This window comes from Cataglyphis hispanica, chromosome 10, assembly GCF_021464435.1.
Source record: "Cataglyphis hispanica isolate Lineage 1 chromosome 10, ULB_Chis1_1.0, whole genome shotgun sequence".
NCBI classification, from domain to species: Eukaryota; Metazoa; Arthropoda; class Insecta; order Hymenoptera; family Formicidae; genus Cataglyphis; species Cataglyphis hispanica.
In genome coordinates this window covers 6,730,727-6,753,972 of record NC_065963.1, presented here as the reverse complement: position 1 = coordinate 6,753,972, position 23,246 = coordinate 6,730,727, and the positions used below count along the sequence as shown (strand labels likewise).

Genomic DNA, 23,246 nt, shown 5'->3' with positions numbered 1-23,246 from the left:
GGGCACTGAACATAAGATTTACCCGGCAATTGAAGCGCATTAGAATTGTAATAATTAATTATTCGCAACAATCTGTTCTCCGATATCATCAAACAGAGTGTCTACTCTCGGGAAAAACACGGAACGTTTTTTTGTTTGGAAAAATTAGGGAGTTTACTTTATCAAATTAAAAAATTTGAAACTTAGGTGGCTCTTTATTTTTCTCTTTCTTAATTGTATCAATAAAAAACAGAAAACGTATACAATGAAGAAATTTATTTTAGAAAGTTGCATCTAAAAATTCTTTAATTTTCTTTGGAATGTTAAACAAAAATATTTAAAAAATCAGGAAATTCTTAGAAGGAATTTATTTACAAGATTTAAGAGAGTAAACACTCTATTTAAAACACGATTTATAAGTAAAAAAGATTTATACTCCAGAAAGAAATTTGCATATCTCTTGCAAGATATATGTTTTCTCTCTTACTTATATGTATAATATCATATTATGCTGCGACAAACTTTTTCTTCTCTATTTCAATTTTTTTCAAGAAACTGACTTATTTTCAAAGAATCGTCGTGGGTAAGAGTTCTGATCCTTCGCGAGGTGGATTCGCGCATAGCTAGAGTCAAGAGCTGACATCGCTGCCCTTATCTTTTGCGAACGAAGCAGAAACCAAGTGCCTCTGCATCTCCTTCGAAACCAGGTCTCGAGATGAATGAGAGAACTCCATATGAAAGAGATCAGTCGCTAGTCGTCGAAATGTAAAGGAATGCGAATATATAAAGAAAAAAAAAGAATTTCTAGGAAACAGGAAAAAAGCGTGGGCTGCAAAAAATTAAAACGACTAATTCGCGTATTAATATATATACGAAACTATTCATCGATCAATCCTCGACGATACATTCTCTTCCGATATTCGCTGTTTGCGATCAAATCCACGAATGAATTTCTAATTGACGAGGGAAATCTGTCGACTTTAACGGTACGTTACTGGATCGAGTTTGCTTCCTTTAACGGCTCTCGAATCCACCTGCGGCCGTGAAAACCGAGAGCTCTCATAGTTCGCATGATTAACGGCACGTGCAGCGATCGCCGTGTCTCACGCGAGGTGAGGAGCGGAATTAATGGACTTGGACTAGCGTTTAACCTTCGACGGAAACGAAAACGACCTTGCCCCGTCTTTCCGAGAGATGTGATCGTCACGTTATATGACAACAAGATTTTCGTCGCCGATGCGAGGTGATAATATCCAAGTGAGATGAGTTTTATCTTGGTTTTCGAGAACTCAATTTTTCTTCAATATTTCTAAATCATGATTTTTTTTCGCATATTTTATATTTTCTTTTTTTTTTATAATTTTGTAATTTAGAATTTTTGATAATTAAATTTATAATAATTATTTTATTTATATATTTTTGTTCTGTATTTCTGTTTCAAGAAGTACATAATCATCGTTTGACTTGATTTTCGATTGCGCTTATTAATTATTCCGAATACTAGCTGGACCGAATCGATGATGACGGAGTTTTAATTTATAAATTCGATATAATGCCGGCGATAAAACCGGTATATATCGAGGCACGTTGTTTCGTAAATCACGCAGATTACAGGCTCGTGACTTCAACGCGATTTGTCGCGCATTAAAAATGTTATATCAGGGATTTCAATTCGCAGGATTGATCGCGCTAAAAATATCACGTACAGGTAAATAATGATCTTTCTCGTTCTTATACAACGATTACGATTCACACATTTTTCCGCTCCAAAATATGAATAACAAAATTCTGTCAAATGATTCCGTTGAATGAGGAGAGAAAGAAAGACAAAGATGGATTAAAACACTCGAGTTTATAAAAATTTTTTAAATAAAATTTATAAAAATTCCGATTTTGCGGCGCCTTTCGATTCTGAAAAATCACTCCATTAGATCATTGCAGAAAACACGCTCAAAGTCATCGTCATCGTAATCGTCGTCGTCGTCGAGGTCGGTGAATGCTCGACCGTGATACCGGCATTCGCTCGCCGCCCGCGGGGTTAGTAGACGAACCAGCAGACGGGAGTAACGATTGTGTGCCACCCACCATCACCATCACCCCTTCTTGACGAGAGGGATGCTCGCGCCCCCTCGGCCGCTCGCGCCCCCGCCTTTAACCCACCAACATCCACCACCTACTAACCGATCGAAAAACATCCTTCTCGGATGGTCATTTCCCGCAAATAAAGCGAAGGTGCTTGTGTGACGTTTCATAAAAAAAAAATGAAGAACCGCGTGACCGGAATCTGTGGGCTTCCTTATCTGAGGAAGTATCGATAAACGTTTCGAATGCGTTAATCGGTTAACATATCTTGCAAGGAAAGTGACTCAAAATTTCGATAGATATTTCAACAACTGTTCGCGCAATGTTTTGAAAAGGAATGATGATGTTCTATCTTCGATCTTGATTTTTACGGAAATTATGATTTTTTTTCCACAGCTATTTAAATGGCGAAAGAAAATTTTATACTTTACAGAAAAAAAAAAATTCAATTTTCGAGGATTTAATTTTGATCCACCGAACATGAAAATTCGGGGAACAAGAGGGTCACAGTGTCCTTTTTAATTGCTTCATAATGGCTAGTTCTCGCGATCGATATTCAGCCCGTGTGTCATCTGCCTTAAATCGGATCTCCGTGTCCTTGACTGACGCGAGAATTCGTGTAATATTATTCACCGGAGAGCCAGACGAATCTGCACGCTCTCTCTGTCTCTGTCTCTCTCTCTCTCTCTCTCATCACGCATTCAACACGCACACATATTTCTTAAGTCGAAACTTATCGGCCACGGTCAGCCTTCTTGAAATCATGAATGCCTCAATAATATCGAATAATATTTTACAAAGAAAATTTAAACATTCTCCCGCATAAAAATAGATTAATTAGTGCGAATCATAATTTTTTTTTTTACTCCTTTAATTCCTAAATTCTTCGCTCTTTTTGACCTTTATGAAAGATATCGAGATGATTAATTCAAAATTAATTTTCTTTCTCAGAAAACTGATAATAATTTATACTCTCGTGTTATAATGAATGTAATGCTTTTAGCATCTGTGAGAGATGCTTTATCACATAAATACTTCCGATTACCCGTTATCGATTTTGTCTTATTCAGATATTTCGAAATTTGGATATTTAATGTAGTGAAAGTCGAATTATCAGATTTATTCGAATCGTTTGTTCATCGCTTTCGAAAGATACTTTGTTGCTTAAATATATTTATCGAGTAAACACTTCGTCCGCACACACGTAAAAAGCAAAGGGGCTTGTTAAGAATAACTCTGTAGAAGGTATCGCCGAACGAGACTCTACGCGACACAATGTCGCGAATGCATTAAAATTAAATCACCGTGTTATCGTCGACGGTTATTTATAGAGCGCGATGTCGATACGCGCCGCGAGGGAAAGGAGTCCGGTCGACGTGCACAAAGACGCGAATCCAAGAATTCTACGTGTGAAATATAAAATCTATTTTATATTGACCAAAAATCTTCGTCGGCCATCTTGTCGCATTTTGAGAATTCGCGAGGACCTCCTTTCCTTCTCAGTCACAATACAATTAAGGAGACATTAGCGAGTAAGACTAGATGGGAATTACATTATTCGAGAAGGGTCTATAAATTAAACAAAAATGAAAATCATTTCGTTATTTCTCTCTCTCTCTCTCCCTCCTTCTTTCAACCTTGTTAAACGTACACGGTGCTTTCCTCCGGCGCGCGAATCTGAAAATTTGACAAGGTTTATAGACGAGAAGCGCGCGCAGGCGGCCGAAACGCGGAAACATTTGCGGATGAACCTACCTACGTCGGACGAATCAATAACGGGAACCCTCGGGTGTGAAGGAGGCACCTCGGCGGCGGTGGCGGCGGCGGCGGACCCGCACGCGGGGATGTCCCACGCACGATGCGGCGTGCCCTCTGCGCGCGCCCTTCTCTCCCATCCCCCCGCGCCACGAAAGAAAATCCAGTTTCGTCGCGGGCGCAGGTAGTCGCGAGACCCTCGAGTTTTCTTGCGCGGAGATTTCGGACGTTTATTTTTCTTATTACACACGCGAGCCGGTGGTCCATACGAAATAAGGGTCAGCGGACCACGTCACACGACGGGCATTTATATCGGGCGGAAAAATGTAATGTTGAGTGAACAAAAGCAGGATTATCATCCTACGAGGTTTAGAATATTCATATATAAAAAATAATTATATGTACACATTTACATATGAAATATTCATTAATCTTCCAGGACCAGGTAAGAATGTGAATTACTAAAGAGTCTCTCGGTTGAGGAAAAAATATAGGGGGAGAGGTGCCGGTTTATCAATTACGTCACTGGTCGGGGAGGACGGGCACGGGACGACTCGCAACGTGTAACATGGCCGAGGCCTTGTCTCTCTCTCTCTCTCTCTCTCTCTCTCTCTCTCTCTCTCTCTCTCTCTTCCCCTCTTCCTGCCGCCATGTTCTAACCGCGCGGACGAGCTTTCAAGGTCGGTCACATTCAGCTGGAAAATCGCTCGTCGAGACACCGCCAGACGGCACCACGTTACGGCGCTTGTGGAACACGTGGTGCGACAGAAATCGCGCTATTGTCGGGGAGAGGGAAAGCAATATTCTCACTTGTTGCAATAGATATTCCCTATAGTTCTGGGGACAAGGTGTGTTCGGATTCTCTACGAGATACCGCAGGTGCGTACATTCTACAGAATCGATTTTCTATCTCTTTTTTTCCCATTCCTATTTAATTAATCATATGTAGAGACCTTCAAATAATCATATCGAGAATTGAGGGAGGATGAGAGTGAGAAGAATACGAGATTCTCAGCTAAACTTACATTATCTTATGTCGATAATATCGATATTTTAAGATAAAACAAGCTTTGTAGATTATAAATTTATCAACGATTCATGAGAATCAGCGGTCGGTAACTATATTTTCTATGAATGACGATTTAAGATCTTGTTTTGTATGTTATAATGTTGAATATTGAAACATTCCACAAAAACAATCCACGTGGGATCAAGTCAAATATATCGTTACTAGCCAAACTCCATACAGCATTCCCCATTCCCAAATTCCCATTCATTAAATCAACTACACATTAGACATGCATTGTTTACTGCTGCATTATAAGAAATCTCAAATTGATTAATATATTATATCATTTCTAATAAATTAAAAATATCATAAAGATTATATGTGTGGAAAGAGTTGCTGCAGAAACATTACATGCAACAGATAATAAGACATATTTGATAGACATGTAAAAAAGTTATATTTAAAAATATCATAAGATGAAGATTACGCATATACTTGGACAAAAAATTTTAAAATGATTTGATCATTGTGTGATAAACATATTTCAATCAAGGCTAGATAGTGAAATAATAAATAGGGTGATCTTTTTGTGAAACACTGCAAGATCATTGTCAACATTATATGTACGAAACATCAAGATACCAAATACAGAACATTGAGTCATCGACATAATCTCTCTACTTTTTTATAACTTTACTCTAAGAAACTTAGAAGCAAGCATTCCAAATTGTCAAAGAGATAGCATTAAATTGGTGGCACTCAAGTGCCACGAAAGGTCACACAAGATACAAGTCAGAAAACTCTTTCGCAAGTTACTTATCAAAGATTACGAGCTTTCAAATAGTCACATCTGTGGAAAACACGACGTAGATGTGATTTAAAGCGATAAAGACAATTTGTTATAAATATTGCACTGATTGTGCGATATATTTTTTATTTTTTTAGTTTAACTTTCTTTACTTAAACATTTTTGATACACGATATATTTATCATTAAACAATTCAATTATTTTGTTTTAATATGATGTGCAATTTTATATTTACATTTATTAATTAACTTGCATTGAAATACATAAATATATTGATAAAATTACATAGCACTATCATTTTTATTCTTAACTTTAACTTTTTTTTTGGAATCTTCTCTTTACAAGTTGTAGAGATATTCTTTGAAAATCGCAAAATATACACGGACATATAATAAGAGATTATCATAATAGATTGTATTTTTTTATTTTTAAAATTTTTTAAAATTTGCTTATGTACGTACGGTTATAGTTGAGTGATATTCAAAGTATTTCCCTGAATTATTATAAAACTAACAAACGTATAATCTTATCACATATATTGATCCAAAATTGTCACTTATCGCTTACAAAATCTCTCTTTCACGGCAACACCCGAAATCATGTCCACATTTGCGTCCCAAGCAACATTGCACGATTCCCCGACAGTGCTATTAGTACGAATGCCAAGAAATGATTCTATAAAGAAATTCTCAGATATAAGAATCTCATCTATTCTTTTTCTCTTAACACGGTCTATTAAAAGCGCGCTCAAGCATTCGTAATAGCACTGCCGAGAAAGAAAAAAAGAACAGAGAGAGGAACCGTGAAATCCCATCTTGGACGCAAGCAGGATCCAATGATTTTTCAACCAGGTAGTCATCGGACAACGTCGTGCTCTCCACGTCTGTGCCACGCGCGTACATTTAAGGCGTGGTGCTTTCACTTTTTTCTAATAGCGCAAATCTCCGGCGCTTACCTTTCTTGATGAGCAAGCTAGTGACCCTCCGTAGCGCCTCGCGAGTGCTGGAGGCGGAGCTGTGCTTACTTTGGCCGAAGTATTTGTTGGGAGTGATGTTCGTCGGCAGGGTCAGCGGCTTCCTCTGGTCCCCGGTGCCGGGCAGTCGCGCGTCATAGGCGTTGTTGAGTCGCTCGAGATGCTCAATCGACGCCGGTCGCGGTTGATTCGCCTTTCTCGTGGGATACCATCCGCGATTCGGACCCCCCGCCAATCGAAGTAGCTCGGTGCCGATTATGGCTTGCTCCAGGCCGGGATTGTTCCGTCGATAGCTGAAAGTAACGTAATAAAGTCAACTTTCCAAAAAATATCTCTCCTATTCGCTATACAATTCGAATATACAATCGTCCTTTTCCCTCTCATTGCACGAGAAAGAGAACGAAATAACACGTGAATACTCACCCGGTAGCCGTGGTGGGTGCGTACCAACCGGGTTGTCGCCTCGACTGCGTCGGATTGCCGGCGTGCTGAGGTGTTCTAGGGATGTCGCTGCCTCTTGCGAACACCGGGGTCTCTGGTAGAGAACACGATGTCTGCATCCCGGAACCGGTGCTGGTGACGACGCTGCCCCCGCCGCCGCTACCGCTGCCGCCTCCACCGCCACTACTACCACCGCCGCCGCCGCCGCCACCACCACCGCCGCTGCTACCTCCGGAGGAGCATGCCTCCGCCGATGGCGAATGTCTCTTCGTAAACGGTCGCCGACGAGAGGGTCCCGGTAAATCAGTGGGCAGAGTCCTTCTCTCCACAGGTACCTGGGACAAAAAGAGGACGTTAATGAGGAAATGTATCAAACGATGACTTCCTAATAAAATTAATCTCAGAATTAAAATGACGAAGAAAGATATTATCGAGCAAAATTATATTAAGATCACAAATACGATATTATCGCGTATCAAGAATAATTATTCCAGAGAGAGAAAGAACAATTTATCTCTTAATAAAACAATGTAATAACAATACTTATAAATTAAATTAAAATTTTAATTTTCTTTACAAGTGTAATATTAATAAATAGTAAGCGTCCTTCCTAAAGCAATAGAATTTTGTACGTGTTTCCAGTATAATGGAAATAACTCGTACATATGATTGACGGATGCTGATATATGCGCGTTCAAATTACGTGATGCAATGATAATTCTCGAATATCTGAAAATACTATTCGAATATCCATTTTCACATTTCGATATAAAACATCTTTGTCTATTGCTGATGCCACAATACTCCAGGAGAAGAGAGAGAAAGCGCGAAAAAGAGATGCGCCTTCATAAAAATCCGCGCAATTCTAGCACTGCGAGGCGAGGCGGATTATAATTATTGCACTGTAAATCATTTTTATCGCACTCCATTCGAGCATCATCAGCGCGGTACAACACCAGGAAACCTTTGCCGCAACTTTTATTACGGCAATAATTATTAACCGAATGCGCCGTATTTCGCCAGCTTGCCGCGAGAAATGTTCCCTTTCAAAGAACAGCAATCCATTTAATGTTTCTACATGCAATGCGTATAAACTTGACAACGATATTTTGATTGACACTTGATTTGCATCATTTTGAATAAAAAATCAAATAACAAAGAAGTATCAAAAATTACATATTGATCGATGTGGATTTTAAATTTTTATCCAGACAAAGTCGACTATCTGAACTAGAAGGGATCTCCATCACATCAAATTATTTAAGAAAAATATGTAAATGAGCTAAACAAACGATTTTGATAAGCGTAGTATCAATAGTTATGAAAATAAGAAGGAACTGTATTACAGTTGATCAGTCTCTTATATTATATCCGATTATCCTGGTGATCTTCTCCGCCTGTTGTTAGATTAAAATTAGCATGGTCGGCTTCATTCGGTGGAGCGAAAGCTCATGGAGAAGGAGAAAAAAAGGGGAGGCAAATATCCCTAATGAAAACTTTACGCAGTTCAGCCAAACTTCCTTCCGCTCTATCCTCCTCTCCTTACAATTTCTCGTCTACGTCTTCTTCCCCCTCCGGATGTCCCGCACTCTCCTCACCTCCTTCGTAATCTCGACAAACTTCCCTCTCTTTGTCCCTTCGATAATATAGTAGCGTTTTTCTCTCGCTCGTCAGGACAAAATCTCGACACTGACGGCGTATAAATTGCGCCTTCGTTCCTCCAACAACACGCTGTCGACATTTGTTTACAATGTTTACATCCTGCCGCACGAATGGGGAGGAGTTATCCGGCAGAGAAAATACGCAATATGCGTGAGCAGAGTTTCTCTTTATCGTGTTATATATATATATATATATATACCACACATCGCGTTATCATAACATATTCCGCGGAAAAGTTCAACAGTACGCGGGGCGGACATTCTTCCTCGGCAAGCATTTCCGACAGGTCGCACACACATTTTAATTTTACATCAAATATTGAAGAAAATAGCGTACAATAAAGACGAGTAAACTTATTTCAGAAATACATATTGACGGAATATTCTCTCTCTCTCTCTCTTTCTCTCTCATCTCTTTCCTACAATATCTTTCCTCTAGCTTTTAAGACTTTCGCGCAGATAGATGCTGTAGACTTTGAAATTGAAGGAGTAAAGTCCTACTTTGTAGAAAGGAATAACTTATTCGCGCAGATTTTTTTTTTTTAGTACACACTCCGCGTTCCAATTAAACGAGCGGAATATCTCGGAGCGCCCAAGGGGGTGTGCAAACTTATTCATTCATTCCGTAAGATCGCGTCGAAAGACTAGATCTGTCTCGATACGAGGGTTTTATTTTTATTTCTTGATTTCTATCGAGAGGAAGGACGGTCGGCCGGTTCGCGTAGTAAGTAAATGAATTCGGATCATTTTACTTGCCTCGACGGGACTGTCTCGCTCGTGCTTTACCAATCGAGAGATTTTAAAATATCTCTCTCCCCCATTCACTAACCCCCTTCTTCGTTTCATTATTCGAATCGAAGGTAATTGCGTCTCGCAGCCCGAAGAGAAACAAATCTGAATGTAAAAGTAAGCAAGTCGGATGCCAATATTCCCTTGCTCGCTCTCTCTCTCTCTCTCTCTCTCTCTCTCTCTCTCTCTCTCTCTCTCTCTCTCTCTTTCTGAAAAACTTTTCGCGTTGCAATCTTCGCATTGTTTCTTTTCTCCTCTTCGATACATCACGTCTTGTCTTGTGTAAAATTATCACATGCGGAAAGGAAGTGACGGATATTGATCTTTAAAGTAAAGAGACATTATTTGTCGCGTGGGTATATTAATTCTTTTATGTGTAAGAGAAGACTTGATTGTAATATTTTATCACAGCGATGTAATATGATTTTTAACAACCTCGTTTATTTACTTGATGAGCACGTAGATGGAAGATAAAATACAATCCGCGAGTTTATAATAAGAGGGAAAGATTGTATTAAAATATCGATGAGATGGTATTATTTCCAGATTATTCGGAACTTATTTAGGATTTTAAATTCAGAGGATTCCGAAGAATCGTGCCTCAACGGCATAAATAAACGGCGAAATCGCATTGCCTCTCGAAGAAGAGCAATCGTCTTCGTTCTCTCGAAATACGTCCTTCGATTCTCATAACGCGATTGAAGGGTGTACTCGATCGTAGGAATAAAACGAGAGGAGGGAGGAGGGGAGGGGAGGGATGGGGAGGGGGGGCATAAGACGCCGAGGACGAGTCAGTTTTCCTCCTTTCCTCTTTTCATCTCTTTCGAACGAGGATCCCTTTCAAGTTGCACAAGATATCCGCTTTCCTCCAATACACGACGGAATATAATGCAGAAATAATTTGACCTTGTCGATGAATCTATGCATAATCGATCCATTCGGTTCATTCTCTTCAAAGTCAAGATTGATGTGGTGTACGCTTATATAGAGAGAACGCGAGAGAGAAAAATCTATATTTTCTCGTAAACTTTTAAATTTTCCACATCGAACACACTCATTGGATTTCCAGGAGCCGAACTTTGAAACTTCAAAAGAAGATACTTTAATATACTTTCACGTTATTTTAGTTTTCAAACTTGGATCTCCCGAAAATTAAACCGCGCGAGTTCAAATTTCACCCAAATAATTTAATTGAGATCAATCTAAAGAAATAGGGATCAGCTGTTGCGGTCATCATTCTCTTTCGATCGTTCAAATTTATCACGAAACAGAAAGGGGAGAATTTAAGGGGATGAACATAATCTCCGCCTACAAGGAACAGCCTTTACGCGATAATTCGGAGACACCCTGTAGAGGCGCTTTGCGAAATGTATCTTGCGACATAGCTCGTGCGCAGGTTGAATTCTATCTACGGCAGGATTACAGGGATACATGATGTAACCTTCTCCCTCCTTGTCGATCTCCCCCTCCCCTTTTTACCCTCCTGCACAAGTCCTCGGCATTGAGATCCTGTATTCGAAAGCTGTATCAGAGATCGGTTAGGGACTCCCCCTGTTCGAGAGCTTTCATTTCAAGCTCCGCTCGATCGACGCTTTCAAGGACGGATCGTTGAAAAAATTGCCAATATTTGCGGCTACAATGCGAGCGAGCTTCGTATCGCTCCGTTTTCTTCCCCCGCATTTTTTTTTTTTTTTTCACGTCAACCTTTCATCGCGATCCCTGGCCCCAGACAGGGGTGCATAATAGTAACGACTACCTACAAGGGATGGTGTGTCGTACAGATCTTTCCTTTCAATCGAAATCACATGCCGATAGATTTTTATTCTCATAACAAAATATAAATATGTTACGGATGCGTTGTAATATTTTTCAGTGGAATTAGTTTATTATCATTGATAAGCAGTGGTTTCAGTTATAATGAGAACATTGCAAACAGAAATCTTACTGATTATGAGAAAAATCAATTAGGCTGATTTTTCAGTGAAATCTTATGTGATCAATGAAAGAAGACGAAGGGGCAAAATCTAAGTATTTGCACTAAAAATCAGTACTTTAACTGAAACTGAAAAAAAAAAAAAAATAAAAATGTTATTACTTTAATCAGATTCGGAAGAGAACACTTTCTTTTTACTTCTATTGAGATTTTTTATATCGCAAGAAGAGAAAGAGTTTTACAATTTCATCGTTCACTACTGAAACTCTAGTTCGGTGCAACTCGCGGGTTATTGCGCCGATAAAACGTCACTCCAGCGATGCACGTCCGTCATTTCGATGATCGAGCACTCGACGATCGCGCACAAGAGCCTTTCTCGATGACATATCGGGGAAACGAATGGAATATCGCGAGAATTCGGCGAATTCATTTTTTCATAAATTCGAAATTCTTCATCAATTACACGAACATTCTTTAATTCGAGTTAATGATATTGGATAAATTGACTCCTCGTCTCTTGCAATTATTACACAACATAATAAAATTTGATATTTTTAGATATTGCGCATCTGTTTCGTATCTATACTGTAAAACAATTCGAGATTTTTCATTCGTTTCCTCGCTTTTATTTTTTTGTCATCGCAGAAATATTTTCTTTTCTTCTCTATTTCGAAACATATCGAGATCTGAATTTACAATACATGTACAAATAAAAAAAAAAGGGAAGAAAGAAAACAAACGGATAGCATGCGAAATGTCGTGGTAATGATCACGATAAAAATTGTAAGGTCACAGAAACGGAAGAATTTTAAAACTCACGGCGAGAAAACGGAATAAATCTGTTTAAAATGTATTTAAAGTCAAAGGCCGGAAAACGCAGGTTGAGGGAGACAGGTTGTTGATATGTCGTCGCGGGAATATTCCAGAAGAGATTCAACTATATCATTCTCTCGCGGTTGACGTGTACTTGAATACGTAATGAGTCTAAACGCGATGTTTGTACTTCGAGATTCGTTCATCTTACCAAAAGATGCACGACAAAACATGATTTTGTCCATCGTAGATAATTTTTTGAGCAATATAAAATACATATATATGCATAGAGATACTTCTAAATTATTTGATATATAATTTTATTGTTTTATTTTTTCAATTAATTTTTAACGTTTAATTTTTTACATTCTAATTGATCCTTTAATTTTAGAAATATTAGATTAGTAAAATATTAGAAATATTATATTAATTTCAGTGTATGCTTATTTAAATATGTTTTTAATAATTTAATATATTATACAGAAACTATATATTAAATTAAGCAAAATTATAATTGTCTCTTCACAATATTTAATATTATCAGGAAAAAAAATGAAATTTCAAAATCTTAGAATTCAAGAAAAACATCAATGTAAAATTAAAATCAGAGTTCGATTCTTATATCTTTTTGCACGCGATGCATACAACTCGTCGCAATTGTTCGATTAGTCTGATTCAAGAATTACTAATTTTTAAAGCATCTAAAGTATTTCGATTAACAAAAAAAAAAGTTGAAAACTAAACAAAAACTAAAAAGTCCGAGCGTATCTGGATTAATCCCGACAATTCCGGGATACATTCTGTATCGAGCGAATCTGCACGTGTCCCCTTCGACAAAACGATGCACCCTCACGTATGCCTCGCATCACGCTCGCCTTTACTTTTCATTATGCACAATGTGCATAGAGAGAGAGAGAGAGACGTGGACATTTTATTTATCGCAGGGACACGCGCGCGCCCGGGTCCCTACTCATTCACCGGCGTCCCTTTATCGCTCTGTCTCTTTCTCCTCCGCCGCTCCCGGGCCATGCCGCCCTTTTATCCTCTTGCAGCTTCCCAGCCGGTCCACCGGACGAGACAATACGCGCACGACACACACAACGACGGAAAGAACAACTCTGTGCCTCTTTCTCTCTTTTTCTCTTTATGTTTTTATCCCTCGTGTACCTTTTTTTCAAGGACTGTCTGCTGCGGGAGGGTACACGATATCTCGCCGGGGGGATCTCATTGTCTCTCTCGACGTACATTGATATCTATATAACGTCAAGGCGTTGGCGCGTTGTGCGTAATGACCCGTGTATCATCATCGATAAATAATCCAACTACGAATACATACGACCCCGATAGATCGTGATGATCGATATTAATCATTGTCGTCTCTTCAGTGAATTCCATGATATTTTATATTGTTCAAGTCTACTCGGAATATCGAATTCGATACATCGAGCATCTATTTATACCGATTATTCGAAATCGAATTTTCATTGTTTCGCGTCAAAGTTTCACGACATAGACATTTTGCGCTTGCAGAATGAATCTGTGTATACCGTGAACATTTTTCCAGCGTGATGTCTTTCCGTGTCATCGATTCGCAACCCTGAACGCAATTTATGCCGAATGTTGCACTTAACATGGAGATATTCTTCCAGAATACAATGAGAGTACATCGTACTATTTTATTACGGCAATAGGAGAAATTGGTACATTGCCAGCTTATTGCGTTCTCTATTTCTCTCTCTCCTTCCTCGTCCCTTCCTTCTTTCATCTCTACGTTTATTCACGGTGGAAACTATTCCCAGTGCTCTCGAAGCTCGGTGGTTTTTTTCCTAGAAAACTGAGTGCTCTCGACAGCACTTATTAGTGTTTTTATGTATCGTGTAATAGAAATTATGTGTTATAAATATTTAATATTATAAAATGAACTGTTTTCACTACAAATATTAAATAAAAATCTATATTTTGCTACGTATATAACATAGGATCTTTTAAAATTATCAAATGTCCTTTTAATAACTGATTCTCTGGTCAATTTAGAAACGATTTTTTCTGAGCGAAAATGTCGAGGTATCAATAATTTTTGAGTTAGAAACTCAAGAGTGAAAAGAGAGAGAAAGGATGCTCGCAAATTAAACTTTGTGGAGTTAAAAGGCTAATGGAACTATATTCTTAAGTTAATTTCAGGTGGAGTTTACTTTGATAGAATTTTAAGTTTACAATTAGTTACGAACACAATGGAAGAGACTGGAAGAAAATCTGTAAAAAATACTGATCTCTCTCACATTTTGCTAAGAAAATATCGATTCCAAATTGGTCAAAGAATATGCTATTAAAAATACATGCGATAGTTTTGGAAATTTAATACAAATTGTAAATTAAATAAGCAATATTTATAAAAGAAATTTTATATACGTGGCATATTCAAAATATTAAAGGGCATCAAAGTGAAAAAACGCGATAGTTGCTGAATATTTTTAACCAACTCACCTCTCGCCTGGAATTACTGGTGGTTGGTGTGCGTCTCCCCCTGGCGTAGCCGGCGTCCATGGACCTGGTGTTTAAGGAAGCCTGCTCCTTCGGGTCGATGACCGGCGGGACACGATGAGGCGGTACCCTCGGCCTATACTCCATGGTCCGGTTGTGACTTTTGGACTTGGGCGGTGTCATCATAACACCTTGACCGATATCCGAGCAGCTCTCCTCATCGGCCTCTTCGACGGGCGAGGGCGGTAACGGCGGAAACTCCATCACTTCGACGCTCACCTGCCGAGGTAATAACACGATTCAAACTTTTTTTTGACATGAGAATGAACCGATTTATTCAGATGACTCGACCTGAGAATTCAGCAACTAAGCATCCGTGATTTCTGATGAGTTTCAAATATTAGCTGTCAACTTTGCGATAGAATTTGAAAGATTAATTATTCGAAACGATATAATCATATGGTTCAAATATATTGCATCGTAAGCAGTAGATAAAATATAATACGATAAATGATATCGCGCATTGATGTTGTCATCGAATATTTCGATGTAAGAAGGATATTTTCAGAAATCAGCACAAAAAGCTTCGAGCTAAAGAGCCTGCAAATGCAAATTTCCAATTGAAATTAGCTTGACCCAGAACCAGTTGATCGATGAAGAACCCTCGTAATGATGCGTATGAATAGCCATTCAACTGGATGATTGTTCAACGAGTTCGTTTAATATTTTCATCGACTTGTGAATCAACGAAGGTAATTCACAGCTAAACAATTCATGGCAAGCGCATGCTTACTCTCGAGGCATATCTTTAGCGGATCATAGATTATCTGTCATTCTTTACATTTTTAATCAAAATGGGAATTCCCCGCGATTTATTTACTTGTGCTCGAAATTATCAATTACAACCGTAATTAATTTAAATTTTTTTGAATTAGGCGAGCTAAACAAGATTATGTAACCAAACGTATTGTGTACAATATAAATTCTCTGAAAATTTATATTTTTGACATTTTTTGTGCTATAACAAATGTATCTTTTATCGGAGCTAATTATATGCGAGAATCAATAAAAACGGATTCGCGTGTGGAAAAAGAAAGGACTCGACCTCTTAGTTACTTCTGCGTTTTATGACGAGAAATATGATTGCGCGGCATCGATAATAGTATTCTATATTACAGAGCTACGCTCAATTTATATGTATATGGGGCGCTCTGGTCTCAGCTGCTCGATGCCTATCGCGGCGTATGCCGTATATATTTCCTGCCTTACATTTTTCATGTAGATACAACTTAATAGCCTGCCGTTGGAAAGGCGAAATTTTTATTTTCGTTTCGTCTGTCTCTCTTTGCGTTTTGATCGACGCGCGCGGATAACTCGAAATATTCTAGTACGTGGTGACGCGTAACCAGTAGAATTCACTTCTGACCCAACGATCCATCTACCTACCTGGAACTCCGGATTCTTCGAGTCCTCCAGGATGGCATCGATCACATTCTCGATTTCCTTCTGATCGTTCTTGTGGCTCTCGATGCCATTCTGGCGCAGCCGTCTACCGGATGAATAGACTACGTCGGCGACGCCATTCAATTTTTTCCGGTCGGCAAAATCCGCATCCGAACTGGCCTTGGACGTCTCGGAATCGGAACTGTACTGCTGTTGCTGCTGTTGCTTGCGGGTCCTGCCATCAAAGGGACTGCCATCGACCGTCACGGGTTTCCGGCCATCGTGCGGTATCGGCAGCTCATTCTCGAAGCTATTGCGCTTCGAGCTATTCTGCCTCAGATCGCCGTTCCGCCAGCGCTTGTTCTCGCTATACGACTCGCTATTCCTCACGTTTTCGATCTCCTTGATCGCGTCGCTCACCTTCTCCAGCTGCCGACGGTTCTCTTTGAGCGCCTTTTTCACGATCTGATCCTCGATCAATAAATTTACCGGAATTTTGGAGACCAGTCGCTCTTCGCTCACCGCAGCTCCGAGTTTCTTCTTCGTCGTCTGCGATTCCCCAGGGTTCGCCGATGAGTTGCCGGTTTCCAGATTAGGCGCCGTCGGTACGACATTGCAATCTCTCGATCTATTCAGACGCGATAGATTTGTTGGATCCTCATCGAGTGGCGATGGTGGTAGTGGCGGTAGTCGCGGTAGCTCGATATTGTCACGCTCCTTGTCCTTGTCGGAGACATCGGACGTTTCCTCCTCCTCCACGGTAATTTCCAGTTGTGCTCGATTGTTGGGATCGTTGTTGATCGCCGGCATCGACACGACCCGGATGAGATCCGGCGGCGGTATCGAAGCAGCAAATTCCGGCGGCGGCTCGTCCAGACCCTCGAGTTTACTCTCCTTCAACAGACTCTTGATGTTGTCGAAGGTGCTCGAGTATCGCTTCACATCCGACAATCGGCTTTCCTCGCCGTTTTCGAAGGATAGACTCTTGGTCTTAGTCGGTGTTTTCGGTAGAACCTTGCGTTCCTTCTTGCGGCCGCGTCTTATAACATACGTGCCGTTCTTTGTGAGTTCCTGCGGTCGTATCTGATCAAGATCATTCGTGGACGAATCCGAGTACGGTGAAATCAGATCATCGTCGGTTGTCGATAGCCGTGGATCCTGCCAATCATCGAAGTCGCGCAGCTTTGACGCAGAACCTACGCCTAGAACAAATTCAATTATTAATATTTATATCCTATTGTTTATTTCCTAATGTTTTCTGTAATAAATTCAATTATTTAATTATAAAAATCTTATTGATTCTAATTTTCACAATAAATTTCTTTCAAAAACCAAAAGTTATAATAATATATTTAATTTGGAATAGAATATTGTCTTTTTTCGAGGTAAAAGAAACGAGCAAGGAGCACTTACTCGAGACATCGCTGCTCTTTCGTCGTCTCCTACCGACGACCTTGGTGCTACCAGGCGCGTACAGGGGATCGTCTTCCAGAGACACCTCCCACGCGATGGAGTGTCTCTTGCTGATGGGCGGCGGTGGTGGCAGCAACTCTTCCAGAGAGTCATCGGAGAAGCGTTCCTCCTCGGATTGCGTCCTGAAGTCGGCCGAGTTGCGGGCGGAGAAGTCCGAGTTACGGGTGGAAAATAGGTCGGAGTAGCGTTCCTCGGAGCAACGATCAGAGGTCGGTGCGGAGAAGCGCTCGCACGAATCCGCGCGCGAGTAGGAGACGAAATCGAGATTCCTTATGGAGAACGGGTCGGAGGTCGGCACGGATACGTGGTCGTTGGAGCTCGCGCTCGCCACCGCTATCGAGAAGTCCGAGTGGAAGCGCTCGTTGGACGTGGAGTTGGCGCGTGAGAAGTCGGACGAGTCGCAGTTGGCGCGCATCGAGAAACGCTCGACGCTAACCGAGCTCGAGCGCGGTATCGACGACCGGCTCTCGGACTCGGAATTCCTCGAGAATCGGCCCTCGCTCGAATCCGAGTCGTTGCGACTCCGGCGTTGCGTCGCCGACGACGACGCGTCCTTCGCGTCCGAGCCCCTGTTCATCAGCAGACGGTCCTCCACGCTGCTCGACTTCATGATCTCGTGATTCTGCTGACGTTGCTGCGACGAGTACTTTCTCAGCGGATGGGACGTCGCGCGATCTCCTCTCTCGGGACTGTCTCTCTCGTGCTGCTGACGGTTGCCCACGCTGTCGTCCAGACATTCCTCCGAGGAACGGCGGCGCACCTCACGGTGCTTCTCCACTGCGCTTGGATTTGTCCTCGGTGGGATCCAGTTGAAGGACACCTTGCCGTCGTATGGCAAACTGGCGAATTTGCTGGGTGGGCTAGGCAGTTGGGCCAATCGCAGCGACTCCACAGTCCCGTTCTCCCAGCCGTAGGGTCGCTGATGACGGGTCTTGGGCTGTCAGAATTTATTGAGAATTTGCAATAAAATTTCCCGAAAATCACTCCAATTCTTTTTTGATCTTTTGTCAAGAAATTCGATCGATCTTTCCTCACGTTTCCTTGAAGCATTCAATATTTCTGTAATTAACTTTCAATTAAAATTCTGTTGAAAAATTTGAGTGAAGAATAAGGATTTATTATTCATTCGAAAAAGTTGGTCATTTACTATCTGCATAATTGCTGAGAAAAGTAGTTGCTTTCTTTCTCAATCTTTAACAAAAGAATTCATTGAAATAACAATAAGAGAGATTTCATTATTTCAAAGATAAATATACAAGTCTCTCTCTTATATCTTTACAATGGATTACGCTTTGATATTTTATCGCAACAATTTCAACTTCCTTCAAAGAAACGCGGAAAATCCTATTGTATATCTTCACCCGCTCGTTGGAAACTCATCGAGATTTCTCTCATCGCTCATTCTGTTCCGAAAATGCATCTCGCGATGGAATCACGTGAGAGAATCCTCCATAGTTTGTATAGATCAGTCGAAACCGGGCGAGAGTTTCGATTTTACGCGGTCGACATCGTAAATCGGCATCGTTACGATGCTCTGACGAGAAAGCCGCGAGATTACGAGCGTCCGGGCGCCAATCCGCGGAATACGTGCGCATTTCGGGCCGCGTCGCCGTAAATAAACCAAGTTATCGGCGGCGATCAAAGAGAAAGAGTGAAAGAGAAAGAGAGAGAGAGAAAGATGGTACTCACGAGGGTAGTTTGCGTGGTAACGGCATTTCCATGTCGCATGCCATCCTCCATCCACTGTTGCCGGCCGTTATTCCGCCGCTCCGGGCCCACGACGTTTCTCTTGGACGAGTTTCCCGGGGAAACCCTAGCCGACAAATGAGACGAAAATGGGATAAAGATGCAGTATTGTATCGAATCTCTGTGAGGGCGATTCTCGTAAAGTTATCCGTAATTTAAAACGAGCGCAACAATAATTAGAGTTAGATGGTCCCTCAATAGTATCTAATCTCAAGTATCGGATGAAAATCATTAGAAATCCGCGGTGAGGATTATTGATGTTTCCTTGGTGCCTGTGACTTTAATAAATTCGTTCACTTCATGGTCAACTAAAGATCTCTCTCAATGAAAAAACTTTGCGGAGTTTGCGGATGTTTTCATATTGATACGGGAATGCCAAATATTTACAAAGCTCGCATGACAATACATCGTCAGGAAGAGTGTGTGTATGCGCGAAGAGGGTGAAGTTTTTTTATCTTATTAACCTTCTTCTTTCGGCATATTTCCAAAGTTACCAAGTTGTCGAAGGAGAACGCATAAATTCAGATACTCTTCGCGGTCGAATAACGGAGTCGATGGAAAGAATAAGGGGATAGAAAATATCGGAATAAATTTAGCAAAGATGTGTCTTCACTCGGCCATCAATCAACCTTTTCATATTTTTTTTTTTTTTCAGCAAGTTTATTAAGATTATCGTTAAATTCTGACATTTGCTCGATAACATACATAAAAATACATAAAAAATAGGATTAAAAGAATATCCGATTTTTTAAGATTTATGTATAAATAAACTAATTTTCGCAATTTGAATTAAAAAAATGAATTAATAAATTTGTAGAATTTAATAAAATATTTTTTTTTGCAAAAAAAACAAAAATATAAAATATTAAAAAAAGAATAACATTGTATTTCTTGTTAAATTCAATTTACAAAAGAAAATTAAATATAAAATTTTTTACAAAAATATTTGAAATTAATTCAAGCAAATCGGCATGCAAAAATAGAATACAATACATTTTTAACGCGTGATTTGACGCGATATGAACGAAGAGGCGAGCGATTCATTCGGGAAGCGTCTGAATCGTGAGTTGCCGACCGTACAACAAGACAAGAAAAGAGCAAACGACGCTGAAGCTGACGATGATGCTGAAGAGCGAATCAGATCGATTGACGCTCGACTTCCGTTTGGTCGGCTCGCTTCCAATCGATAAACGTCGCGTCGCCTTCTTGGTGAAGGAAGGCGGCGAGGAAAATGATGCCCCACGTAGAAACGCGATCCCCGCCGTGTTATTTAACGTATGCAGTCAATCATGCGCAACATGATACTTGCGATTCGATTGAACACCCTCTTACGAAACACGTCATTCTCAAGCTAACTATTCTCGAAGAATTTTCATTAAATTTATCAGAAGCATATATAAATCTGATGGAGGTGCGTGTTTCTCTCATTGCAATAATTAACATAAATTTTTACTAATTTATAAACAACTGCGATACGATGACATGTGATTGTGAGATAAATGGGACGATAATTTATTAAAAAAAAAAAAAAAAATCCGAGAGAAAATATTCGGAAAATTCGAGTGTTTTTCGTCGCGGACGCAAAAAGAAAAAAAAAAAAAAGAAAAAAACGGAAGCCTTCTTCGTGCAAAATAAGTTTACCGTTGAGACTTTACAGAGGACTTACTTACTGCAAGAAAGAAGTCGCTGCTGATTTTCTTGCATTGACGACGAGGACGGGGAAGAGAGAGAAACGTTCTCTTTTGTGGAATGACGAGCGTTCTCTACGGAGAGGAGAGGTTTTCCCGGATAGGAGAGTCTGCATTTCGAAAGGACGGCGAGGCTCGAATGCACTTCTCGCAGACGTTTCTCTCCGACGATAGAACAGGTAATAGGCATGAAACGCGGTGATTAGGATCGACAGGTACAACGAGGACGCCGTCGCCGTCTACGGCTTAAGGACCCTGCGCATCTAACAAGAACAACTCGTGGCTTCGAAAGTCAACCGCAGATCGGAGAAACTGCGAATACCCTGCGGGCAATATTCAGCGTTACAATTTCTACAAAAATCATGAATCAAGAATTAATTTCACTTCGACAAAGGTTGATAATGTGTATTATATTGAACTTCTTTCAGTTCCAATCCCGATTTTCAAAAATCCTTGAGAATCCTCGAGATTTTCCAGATTTATCCAAAGAATGCTTTGTATTAAATTAATTAATATATTAATATCTTGTAATGGGTAGACTAAAAAGTTTAAGATATAATAATAGAGGTCGAGGGCAAGAACGTTCTTTTCAGTAGATTCTGCTTTAAGGAGCAATCGTCAGCGATTGCCAGCGAGTGCAGGTGTGTTTTATCGATGCAGCCCGGTGGAAAACGACGAGGAGAAACCGGCTGTGCTTGCTCGTTTACGACGAGGCAAGTGGCTGGAAAATTTTCGCAACGCCCAGAAGTGGATCTTGGTCTTCTAGATACGCGATCGAGAACTTCGCGTCGATTTCATAGTAGTTTTCCGGAGGAACGAGTGCCTGAGAAAACCACGCGAAGTACAACGAGCTTCGTCGTCGTCGCTTCCCCGGTGCACTTTGTGTCGCCGAGGAGAATGCAATCGCGAGTTATGCGAAAGTGCTGCGAATGTATGGGAGAGGGAATGTAAGAGGAAACGGAATTTAACTTCGGTCATCGAACGATCGCGAGAGGAGGATCAATCTTGTTTGAAATAATACGCCGAACAAAGTTGGAGCGAAGGGACGACGATGATGGTACCCGGAACGGTGCTTGTTCCTGATGAAACAAAGTTACGCCCGGAACTAAAATCGAAGGTAAAAGTTTGGGAGGTTGTACGCGCGAGAAGGCGGAAAAGGGGGATTCCGCCTTCTCGTTACGGAAACGGAAGTCCGTTTTCTCGTCCTTGAAAAGCGTGAAGGGGACTCGCAGGTGTCCGAAGAGATACTCAAAGAAATTTAAAATCCCCCTTCGAGAAGAAAACTCCATGAATTATCGCCGCCCGTTACGTGAGTGAAATTATATATAACTTCTCGATAAAGGACGATCCTTATTCCGGACGCGATTTCGCTCATCTAAGAGTATTTTAAATTTGTAAACGCAATTTATAAATTTTTATTTTACTTTAGAAAGAAACGTCGCGTTGACATGCAATTTTAATGACAGAGTCAATCCAAGTCGAAATTTTCCTCTTATGTTCAACCTCAATTTTCTCATGTTTATAGATTCTCGATAGATTTAATTTATATAGGAAATGAACTCCTACTCTATATTTCAAATAGTAAATCAATACTTTCTTATTTACAATTGGAGATTCAAAAAGGAAGCTTTCGGTAAAATTATAAATTAAACAATTTCGCAGAAAAGAAGGTAATTAAACTGCTTAAAATATCAAAGTAGATGTTTGATTGAAAATTGAGATCAATATAGGAAAAAAATATCGACTCGAGATTTTCATTAAGTATCTTGAAAATTACATTCCGGATTAAGATTTCGAGAAAATAAAAAATCGGCTTGAAGCTAATTAAACTGTGAGATCTTTTTATTCAATATTGTCTGAGAGTGCCTGTGCATTCAGTAGTGTACTTTAACCGTGGCAGACGAATCCGGTGACGTGAATCGAGAATCAAATGAAATTCTATGGCAAGAATCTTGTGTACGTCTATTGACAGACGAGATACACCAGGTCAAGTGTATGAAAACGTGCGACTCCGATGGCGAAACCGATCGATCGACACTCGACCTTCTGTCGACTGATTTGTTTCCAGCCGATAAACGACGAAACGGAGATTTCTCGTCGGCCTTTTGAATGAAGAAATACGTTCCTCAAGGCGATACTTTTATTGAGGAAACCGCTATATATTTGAATTAA

At 40.3% G+C, this 23,246-nt stretch overlaps 1 protein-coding gene across 8 annotated transcripts in view; it reads right to left on the bottom strand.

Moving 5' to 3' along the window:
• The window catches only part of LOC126852314 (uncharacterized), a 163,675-nt gene that overhangs the window by 17,109 nt on the left and 123,320 nt on the right, over positions 1 to 23,246 (bottom strand). For 6 of the 8 annotated variants that reach the window (XR_007687813.1, XM_050596986.1, XM_050596987.1 and 3 more), the window contains 6 exons: positions 19,330 to 19,453; positions 17,581 to 18,577; positions 16,171 to 17,369; positions 14,728 to 15,003; positions 7,030 to 7,382; positions 6,589 to 6,899 (listed from right to left, as the gene is read on the bottom strand). Coding sequence is in view for 7 of the 8 variants with exons in the window: in XM_050596986.1 (XP_050452943.1) it covers positions 6,589 to 6,899; positions 7,030 to 7,382; positions 14,728 to 15,003; positions 16,171 to 17,369; positions 17,581 to 18,577; positions 19,330 to 19,453 (3,260 nt within the window). In the remaining variant the exon portion in view is untranslated. The remainder of the gene's footprint in view (positions 1 to 6,588; positions 6,900 to 7,029; positions 7,383 to 14,727; positions 15,004 to 16,170; positions 17,370 to 17,580; positions 18,578 to 19,329; positions 19,454 to 23,246) is intronic. The other 2 variants (XM_050596990.1, XM_050596988.1) reach the window with 1 other exon arrangement.